Source organism: Lottia gigantea (assembly GCF_000327385.1).
Source record: "Lottia gigantea unplaced genomic scaffold LOTGIsca_95, whole genome shotgun sequence".
Lineage (NCBI taxonomy): Eukaryota > Metazoa > Mollusca > Gastropoda > Lottiidae > Lottia > Lottia gigantea.
The window spans coordinates 150,862-162,173 of record NW_008711088.1 but is presented as its reverse complement, the minus strand read 5'-3'; the positions used below and the strand labels follow the sequence as shown (position 1 = coordinate 162,173).

The 11,312-nt window shown below is 33.0% G+C and overlaps 1 protein-coding gene across 1 annotated transcript in view; it reads right to left on the bottom strand.

The window, feature by feature from the left end:
- The window catches only part of LOTGIDRAFT_135052 (hypothetical protein), a gene marked incomplete at both ends in the record, with an annotated part of 51,216 nt that overhangs the window by 35,284 nt on the left and 4,620 nt on the right, over positions 1 to 11,312 (bottom strand). The window contains 7 exons of the mRNA XM_009068851.1: positions 26 to 161; positions 602 to 714; positions 1,168 to 1,246; positions 1,983 to 2,050; positions 2,624 to 2,700; positions 3,520 to 3,665; positions 4,269 to 4,452. Coding sequence (XP_009067099.1) covers positions 26 to 161; positions 602 to 714; positions 1,168 to 1,246; positions 1,983 to 2,050; positions 2,624 to 2,700; positions 3,520 to 3,665; positions 4,269 to 4,452 — 803 coding nt within the window. The remainder of the gene's footprint in view (positions 1 to 25; positions 162 to 601; positions 715 to 1,167; positions 1,247 to 1,982; positions 2,051 to 2,623; positions 2,701 to 3,519; positions 3,666 to 4,268; positions 4,453 to 11,312) is intronic.

The following is an 11,312-nucleotide window of genomic DNA, read 5'->3' as shown; positions in this document are numbered from 1 at the left end:
TTAGACTCTGAATGGTTGACTGGACTATATCTAAAAGTATTTGAAACGTCTTGAAAGATGAAATAATAGCCCTACCTGAATTTTCATCTTGTTTATTATCTAATCTTGTTTCTAGAAGATGTTCTAACATTTTCTCTGGTGTACCCGCCATTACAGAATATCTTAAAAACAACAACGTATTATTAATTACAAATTATCATTCTTTGGTCGGAGATTTTTCTTGCCGTTTAGAGTCTTGAGTAAAATCTTGTGTGTGCCGTGCTTCCTTGTGGGCTAATGAAGACGGACAACCCTACGCAGTGTGCAATGAGGGAAATTTTGCCAGGACAGTGGCATTAGCCTACTCTTTTTTGTTTTCCAACTGTCGAGGGATCTTTAACGCACACAGGGCTTCGGTTTATTGTCCCATCTGAACAACTAGACGCTTTTTCCATGTCAGCCTCTCTTACCTACATAACTGACAGGGGAAACTGGGTTGAAAAATCTGAAGGTATTATCTCAACCTATGATGGGATTGAACCCCGGACCTTCTGGTTAGCAAGCAAGCATCTAACTCACTGAGCCACCGTGGCTCCCTAAACATTGTGGTTTATATACTTACTTGTAATGTGACTGGACAGAACCATCTTGAGATTTGACGTTAGTTGGAATTTTTTCTAAAACTAAAACATCTTGTCCATGTTCCTTTAATCTCACTGTGTTTGCTTCTACATCCTACAAGTCAAAAGGTCAATAGGTCAGGTCAATAGGTCAATATCCCAAAAATTTACATAAATACATAACTGATATAGTTTTTCTAGGGATTCAAAATGAAATGAATGGAGTTTTATGTCCTACTTTTCTACACCATGTGGGCCAATGAAATGTTTTACTGGGCTTATGAAGACGGCTAACACCATGCAGTATGCAATGAGGGAAATTTTGTCAGGACAGCGACATATTCCTTCTCTCTCTCTTTAACATGTACAGCCTGTAGTACACGAGGCCTCAGTTTATTGTCCCACCTGAACGACTAGACACTTTTACATATCAGCCCCTCTTACCGACATCACTGACAGGGGACATAACCATATCTCCAAAACACTTGCCCTGATTTTTATTTTATATTAGGAAAAATGTCAGCAGCATGAGATGAGGTCTTGCAATATAGCGTAAATAAAAACTTACACGTAAAATACGATTAAAATCTTCTTTATCAACTCGTAAAAAATGACAGTTATCTTCCCTTAGTACTATCGTAGCCGCCCTACAAAATACAAAATACTAACTTCATTTATTTTCAATTTTCATCACTGTCTATAATCAGTTTGAAGAGTCCATTCAGAGGGATAGATGTGCCATTTTGAGGGGTTGATTTGAGTCTTGAATATATGTAAATAGTCTTCAGAAATACTAGAAATGTACCAAAATCTCAGACGTCTGATTGAAAATTAGAATGATGTAAATTGATGCTATCAGTGTCCCTGATACACATAAAAAATATAGAAAACCTCTTTACAATCTCTTTAACAAGAACCACAGACATCTGATTGAAAATTAGAATGATGTAAATTGATGCTATCAGTGTCCCTGATACACATAAAAAATATAGAAAACCTCTTTACAATCTCTTTAACAAGAACCACAGACATCTGATTGAAAATTAGAATGATGTAAATTGATACTATCAGTGTCTCTGATACACATAAAAAATATAGAAAACCTCTTTACAATCTCTTTAACAAGAACCACAGACATCTGATTGAAAATTAGAATGATGTAAATTGATACTATCAGTGTCTCTGATACACATAAAAAATATAGAAAACCTCTTTACAATCTCTTTAACAAGAACCACAGACGTCTGATTGAAAATTAAAATGGTGTAAATTGATGCTATCAGTGTCCCTGATACACATACAAAATTTTACAACTTTTTGGACATTTTAGAAGGGTAAACTGTCATTACAGGTGTATCCAAATTAAAAAGATTAACATCTTACCTGGGAGCATCGTTAACTAAGGCTAATTTACCAAAATCATCTCCTTCATGTAACGTACAGACAATACCCTGAAATATATCATCATATTTTTAAGAACAAGGGCAATAACTTCTGATTTTCAATAGGGTTCATCCTTGGGTGATTACAAACACTCACACCAAGTTTAATGAAAATCCGTCAAGAATTGTGCCTTCTAGAGTGTTTACAAGCTAAAAATTGAACGCGTTTTCAAGAACAAGGGCAATAATTAATACTAAATATTTTTAGATTTTTCTGATTTTCAATAGGGTTTATCCTTGGGTGATTACGAACACTCATACCAAGTTTCGTCGAAATCGGTCAAGAATTGTGCCTTGTAGAGTGTTTACGACCAAACTAGAAATGAAATGAATGGCCCCTGAAGAGTTTAACTTGATGAAACCGTACATACCAGATCAAGGGTTTCCTAAAGAAAAGTTCTTATTCAATATGGAGACTGCAACCAAAAACTATTTGACCCAAAGAAATTTCACAGATATACAGTTAACTGTCAAAATATGATAGACCTCGATTTCAGAATTCCGAAACCACACAGTTGTAATTTGATATTTTGGCTGCAGTTTATACACCATGTTAATAAGAATAATAATTTAAAGCTATACCTTCCCATAAATTACAACATTAACAGATCCCTTTAATATAATATACCAAGACTTCCCCACATCACCTTGATTAAATACTGAAAAAAAAAAAAAATTTTTAGAGCAAGACAATGCATTTTTCGGCCAATTGCGACAAATTTCATGCCAAGTTTCGTCAAAATCCATCAAGAATTGTGCCTTCTAGAGTGTTTACATCATCTTGATTAAATACTGAAAAAAACAAAATTAGTAATTAGACGTAATTTGAGCTTAATGCTAGAGGCAGACAAGCGAATTTTTCGTGTGTTTTTAAAAATTGTTGCAATTGGTCCAAAAACATGACATAATTTGAGCCTTATGCTGGAAGCAAGACAAACGAATTGATCAGCCAATTGCGACAAATTTTAAAAACACCCAAAAAATTCGCTCTCGTTGCCCGCCTCATGTTGACGACGAATCACCAGCATAAAAATTTTCAGCTGAATATTTATGCCGACAATTATTTTCGCTTGTTTGTCCGGTGTATTTTTTTTAAATATTGGAGTCTTGTCAGTTTCATCGACTGGCACGAGCACACAAAAATCTTCAGGCGGTCGTTTTCCACCTTGTCGATAATCACATGCAGATCATGTAATTGAAAGGAAAATGAATCTGATTGGATGATGATGGTCTGTCTTACAGATGATAAAAATATCAGAGACAATTATCAAACTTGTTTAATTTTATAAATCCTGTTGGCAACATGATATTATAAATCCACCTCCGAAGTAAACCAAGTACTAACGATCCAAACCGCAAAAGAAACTGGAAATCTAAAACAACATACTGGTGAAACATTGGTAGCAGTTAATGAACTTTTCACACGAGGAAGTATATCAATCATAAAGGAGTAAATAAATAGTTCTAATAAGACTTACAAACAGTGCCGGCTTCTGCATGTGATTCGAATATAAGAACACTGGCTAACTCTCGTTTAACCATGGTAGAAAGATGAGAAAGAGCTTTGATGTGGAGTAATTCTTCATATACTATCTCTAGGTCTTCACTTGTTCTTTCTGTTGGCCTGAAAAAACACATAAAAAATTTAGAAAATCTTTTTACAATCTCTTTAACAAGAACCACAGACGTCTGATTGAAAATTAGAATGATGTAAATTGATGCTATCACTGTCTCTGATACACATAAAAAATTTAGAAAACCTCTTTACAATCTCTTTAACAAGAACCACAGACGTCTGATTGAAAATTAGAATGATGTAAATTGATGCTATCAGTGTCCCTGATACATATAAAAAATTTAGAAAACTTCTTTACAATTTCTTTAACAAGAACCACAGACATCTGATTGAAAATTAGAATGATGTAAATTGATGCTATCAGTGTCCCTGATACACATAAAAAATATAGAAAACCTCTTTACAATTTCTTTAACAAGAACCACAGACATCTGATTGAAAATTAGAATGGTGTAAATTGATGCTATCAGTGTCCCCGATACACATAAAAAATATAGAAAACCTCTTTACAATTTCTTTAAAAAGAACCACAGACATCTGATTGAAAATTAGAATGATGTAAATTGATGCTATCAGTGTCTCTGATACACATAAAAACTCTTTAATTGAGCCACTGTAAAATTTTCTAAAAATGTAAAATTCCAAACTTACTGTTTTCGAAGAATCATCCTCATCATGGCATCAGGACCGATCGTAGCTAACATGAGGACAGTATCAGGAAGTCTGTCTTCGGCTTCTTTCTTCTCAATATTGGTCGGAACCGTTCCAATCCCCTCGTCATCATCTTCGAATCGATAAAAAAGGTATTTATCTTTAAATTGGTGCTCACGACACACTGAAAAGAAAAAACATGACTGTGGTATTAACCCTTTTAACATTAACACTAGTGGTTATATATATAACACAAATATTTACATTAGCTATCGAACTTTTGATTTTTTTGTGGCAAAGTTTGTGGTGTGTTTTTCAGGGGGACAGATTTTTCCAGATTTACTTAAGGGTCAGAAAGGGGGTGCCTTCTATTTGCAATTATACAATATTAGTGAACCTATTCAGAAACACTGTCCAAAATCTGGTTCTACAAGAAGTAAATTTTTCAAAGCACCTTTTCTACGAGGGTGTGCGCACAATATTCACAAATATTTACATTAGCTATTATTTTTTCCATTAGACTAATACAAATTCATGAGGCTTTAAAACATTAGGCATAGTAATTTTAACCAATGACGCTGTTGTTCATTGAAGTCATTGTATCAAGTAGACGGTCTCAAATGTAAACAATCATGTCGGTAGTCCCAAACGTTGAAACGTAAAGAAATAGGCCCTACTTAATTATGTGTTTTATGTTATTTACACTAAGTGTTCAAGGGGTTAAGGGTATATGTTTTATGTTATTTACACTCAGTGTTTAAAGGGTTAAGGGTATATAATGTTTTATCTTATTTACACTCAGTGTTTAAAGGGTTAAGGGTATATGATGTTTTATGTTATTTACACTCAGTGTTCAAAGGGTTAAGGGTATATGATGTTTATTGTTATTTACACTCAGTGTTTAAAGGGTTAAGAGTATATAATGTTTTATGTTATTTACACTCTGTGTTTAAAGGGTTAAGAGTGTATGATGTTTTATCTTATTTACACTCAGTGTTTAAAGGGTTAAGGGTATATGATGTTTTATGTTATTTACACTCAGTGTTTAAAGGGTTAAGGGTATATGATGTTTTATGTTATTTACACTCAGTGTTTAAAGGGTTAAGGGTATATGATGTTTTATGTTATTTACACTCAGTGTTTAAAGGGTTAAGGGTGTATGATGTTTTATGTTATTTACACTCAGTGTTCAAGGGGTTAAGGGTATATGTTTTATGTTATTTACACTCAGTGTTTAAAGGGTTAAGAGTGTATGATGTTTTATGTTATTTACACTCAGTGTTTAAAGGGTTAAGAGTGTATGATGTTTTATGTTATTTACACTCAGCGTTTAAAGGGTTAATCAAAGCTTTACTGAAGACTATAAAGAAAAAATCATGATTGTGGAATTAACCCTTTTATAGTAGAATATCTCTATTGATATAGCTAAACTTGTAGCTCGCACTTTTTCTAGGTCAGTTAAATTCATTCATAACAAACTGTTATAAAACCAAATTTTAAACCAACAAGATTAGCTAAAATTAAAGTTGATAATCTTGATAATCTTAAAGTAGAATAGCTCTCTATTCATAAAGCTATAAGCCAATCTATTAAATTGTAAAATTAAACCAATTTAAAGATGGGTTCCCTTATTTTTATTTTCATTGCTAATACTTATATGAATAGAAAGTAGAGAAAAATACCAGTTTGTCTCACATGTCCATAATTAATTCATAATTAGCTAAATTAGAAGAGAATTACCAGCAGAATTCCAATGAGTGACCAATCAAGAAAGGTCAATCAAGAAAGGTCACAAAGTCTTCTTTTGTTTATCCAGACTGTACATACATGGACATTTATGATTGGTTAAAACGTAAATTATATGCGATGAGAACATGCGATAAGAACATAATGATATGAATAAGAATACATGATAATTCATTAGAAACATCAATTAATCTTTAAAACTAATTCAATGGATTTATGGGATTCATCAGGGATTATGTTGTATAGTTTTGACACCAGGCAAGTTTGAGATTTCAATTTGTATGTCCATTCTAAGAGGTAGTATCCCTTTAAAATAAAATAAAAAATCCTTAGTGTTTTACCTTTAGTGTATGATAATCCTACAATGATTGGTGCTCGTGCATTGTGAGAAATCCCTGTCCCCATACTAATCCTACTTAAGAGGATTATCTACTCACTAATCCAGTGATTAAGTGGGTAATATATTTGAAATATCCAGACTAACAGAGTTATACAATATTGTTTTTATTTCAGTATATAACACATCCATTTCTAATTTCACTATAGAGCACATTTACTTTGTATTCAATTTGTATTTGATACAACCATTTTGTATTCAATTTGTACTTGATACAACCATTTTGTATTTAATTTGATACACTCATTTGTATTTGGAACATCTAATTTGTATTTAATACATCCATTTTGTATTAATTTGATACACTCATTTGTATTTGGTACCACATCTAATTTGTATTTGCTACATCCAATTTGTATTTGCTACATCCAATTTGTATTCAATATTTTCCTTTTAACCTATTTAAAAAACACAAAGAAATTAAATTCGAATTGAATAACAATTCCACTAACCATTTTGTATATAATTTGAAACATTCATTTGTAATTGGTACATCTAATTTGTATTTGTATTCAATTCAAAATACATATTTAATACATCCATTTGTATCCAATTTGTATTTGTATCTTCAATTCACATAAAACTTTTCACTAAACAAATAATGTATTTATTACATTCATTTGTATTAAATTTGTATTCGATACATCCATTAGGAATCAATTTGTTTTTGATACATCCATTTAAATCTAATTTGTATTTAGTATATCCATTTGTATTTTCACTTTAGATATCCCTTTTACCTATTTACAAAACACAAATTAAATTCACAGCGACTAACAATTCCACTAAAACTAAGTGTTTTATGACGTCACTATCGCAAAGGCCCTTAGATATTATTAGCACCTTTTGCAACAATGGCTTCTGAATACGGTTCAGCATTTCTATAATTACAGGAACCACAGACGTCTGATACACATAAAAAATTTAGAAAACCTCTTTACAATCTCTTTAACAAGAACCACAGACGTCTGATTTAAAATTGGAATGATGTAAATTGATGCTATCAGTGTCCCTGATACACATAAAAAATATAGAAAACCTCTTTAAAATCCCTTCTTAAATGAACTCAAATGCCACACAATTAACCCTTTTCTACCAAAATGTCTTGTGTCAAAACCTTCACCCTTAAAACTAACAGTGCACAATGAATTCAATAAAACACTTTACAAAAGCTGTCGCAATTTTAGAGGCATGTATTTTAACATAACTTTTTACTTTCTATATTCACAATGAAATAAAAACAACCTCAATATAAAAGATAACTAATAATCAATAACAAGTACTGAACTATTGAACGATTCTACAAACACTATTACTGATTAGTTTATCTCAAATATTCCTGTTTCTGACACTAAGGTACAAATTTATACCATTCTAATTTCCAATCAGACGTCTGTGATTCCTGCAGTTCCACTAAAACTAAATGTTTTATGACATAACACGCGCAAAATTTGTTTGCATTATGTAAGATCTTCACGTGGGTGACATCATAAAACACTTAGTTTTAGTGGAATTGTAGGAATCACAGACCATGAAAATTGGAATGGTACAAATTGATGCTATCAGTGTCTCTGATACACATATAAAATTTAGAAAACCTTTTTACAATCTCTTTAACAAGAACCACAGACATCTGATTGAAAATTAGAATGATGTAAATTGATGCTATCAGTGTCTCTGATACACATACAAAATTTAGAAAACCTTTTTACAATCTCTTTAACAAGAACCACAGACGTCTGATTGAAAATTAGAATGATGTAAATTGATGATATCAGTGTCCCTGATACACATAAAAAATTAAGAAAACCTCTTTACAATCTCTTTAACAAGAACCACAGATGTCTGATTGAAAATTAGAATGGTATAAATTGATGCTATCAGTGTCCCTGATACACATACAAAATTTAGAAAATCTCTTTACAATCTCTTTAACAAGAACCACAGACGTCTGATTGAAAATTAGAATGATGTAAATTGATACTATCAGTGTCCCTGATACACATACAAAATTTAGAAAACCTTTTTACAATCTCTTTAACAAGAACCACAGACATCTGATTGAAAATTAGAATGATGTAAATTGATGCTATCAGTGTCCCTGATACACATAAAAAATTTAGAAAACCTCTTTACAATCCCTTTATAATAACTAGCCGTGATTATGGTTTGTAATTAACTTGGCAGATTGTCAAGATATTATTTCGGTAAGTAATACAATACATATTTAAAACAATAGATAAAGATATACAAGTTTTAAATTTCCATATTAACTTTCAACAGAGCAGGTTGGTGATAGCCCCCTTTTACCATATATTGACCAATATACTTATATATCAAATATCTTTACTTATTTCAAAGGAGCAGTGGTGGCTCAGTGAGTTAGACACTTGCTCACTAACCTAAAGGTCCTGGCATAGGACAAGATAATACCTTCAGATTTTTCAACCTGGTTTCCCCGTGTCAGTGAGTTAGATGCTTGCTTGCTAACCTGAAGGTCCAGGGTTCAATCCTAGCACAGGTCGAGATAATACCTTCAGATTTTTCAACCCGGTTTCCCCCTGTCAGTGATGCAGGTAAGAGGGACTGATTTGGAAAACCGTCTAGTCGTTCGGTGGGACAATAAACCGAGGCCCCGTGCTACAGGCTGTGCACGTTAAAGATCCCTCGACAGTTGGAAAGCGAAAAATAGCAGGCTTATGACGTTGTCCTGGCAAAATTTCCCTCATAGCACCCTGCATGGCGTTGACGGTCTTCATTAGCCCACATGGTGCAGAAAAGTAGGAAGTAAAACTCCATTCATTTCATTTCCCAAACTGTTTTAATATCAAAATCAATTCTATTTCTATTACAAAATCAAACTTAAAATCATTTCCCTTCATTATATCAAAGGTCCTTTCATGTTATTAACAGTTTTGCATTAGTGATGTCATAAAATGCTTAGTTTTAGTGAAATTGCAAGAACCACAGACGTCTGATTGAAAATTAGAATGGTGTAAATTGATGCTATCAGTGTCCTTGATACACAGAAAAAATATAGAAAACCTCTTTACAATCTCTTTAACAAGAACCACAGACATCTGATTGAAAATTATCCCTTGAAGGTTTTTTTTTTTTTAGCTTTCCTGATGATGATTGTCAATTAGCTAACATTAAGTCCCATTTCTAAAACTAGCTGTCCTGATGAGGATTGTGTATCTGAAACATGTCAGCAGTATGAGATGAGCTCTAGTCAATTAGCTAACATTAAGTCCTATATTAGAAAGTTAACCTCTATTTCTAAACTAGCTGTCCTGATGAGGGTTGTGTATTTGAAACACTTGCCAACAGCATGAGATGAGCTCTAGTCAATTAGCTAACATTTAGTCTTGTATTGGAAAGTTAATCTATATCCAAAACTAACTGTCCTGATGAGGATTGTGTATCAGAAACATGCCTTCTATTATCACACAAGAAACATGACAGCTTGTATCAGTGTACCATATACAAACTAACTGTCCTGATGAGGATTGTGTACCAGAAACATGCCTTCTATTATCACACAAGAAACATGACAGCTTGAATCAGTGTATACAAACTAACTGTCCTGATGAGGATTGTGTATCAGAAACATGCCTACTATTATCACACAAGAAACATGACAGCTTGAATCAGTGTATACAAACTAACTGTCCTGATGAGGATTGTGTATCAGAAACATGCCTTCTATTATCACACAAGAACATGACAGCTTGAATCAGTGTACCATATACAAACTAACTGTCCTGATGAGGATTGTGTATCAGAAACATGCCTTCTATTATCACACAAGAACATGACAGCTTGAATCAGTGTATACAAACTAACTGTCCTGATGAGGATTGTGTATCAGAAACATGCCTACTATTATCACACAAGAAACATGACAGCTTGAATCAGTGTATACAAACTAACTGTCCTGATGAGGATTGTGTATCAGAAACATGCCTTCTATTATCACACAAGAACATGACAGCTTGAATCAGTGTACCATATACAAACTAACTGTCCTGATGAGGATTGTGTATCAGAAACATGCCTTCTATTATCACACAAGAACATGACAGCTTGAATCAGTGTATTGTATCGTGTTGACCTTTATCAATAACCCATCAACTATTTTACAATCTAAATAAATCAATATTTCTATTACAAATAATAACTCTATCTTTCACAGTCTGGTATTCTTCCCTTAGAAATACTTTTATTAGAGTAAATATATCGTTTAAATTTCTTATTTTTTATCTTTTAAAGATGGGTTGCCTTATTTTTATTTATGAAAATGAAAATGCTAATATTTGTATGAATAGAAAGTAGAGGTGTTCTAATGACTTGGAAAAATACCAGTTTGTCTCACAAACCTCTTGGTATTGATTTTACAAGGATAATAACTTAGGTTCACAAGGATCCTTTGTACCAGCTGGTCCTTGGTCAAACCTCTTAGTAATGATTTTACAAGGATAATAACTTAGGTTCACAAGGATCCTTTCTACCAGCTGGTCCTTGACCAAACCTCTTGGTAATGATTTTACAAGGATAACAACTTAGGTTCACAAGGATCCTTTCTACCAGCTGGTCCTTGGTCAAACCTCTTGGTAATGATTTTACAAGGATAACAACTTAGGTTCACAAGGATCCTTTCTACCAGCTGGTCCTTGGTCAAACCTCTTGGTATTGATTTTACAAGGATAACAACTTAGGTTCACAAGGATCCTTTCTACCAGCTGGTCCTTGGTCAAACCTCTTGGTAATGATTTTACAAGGATAACAACTTAGGTTCACAAGGATCCTTTCTACCAGCTGGTCCTTGGTCAAACCTCTTGGTATTGATTTTACCATGGATAACAACTTAGGTTTACAGTTAAAGATGGGTTCCCTTATTT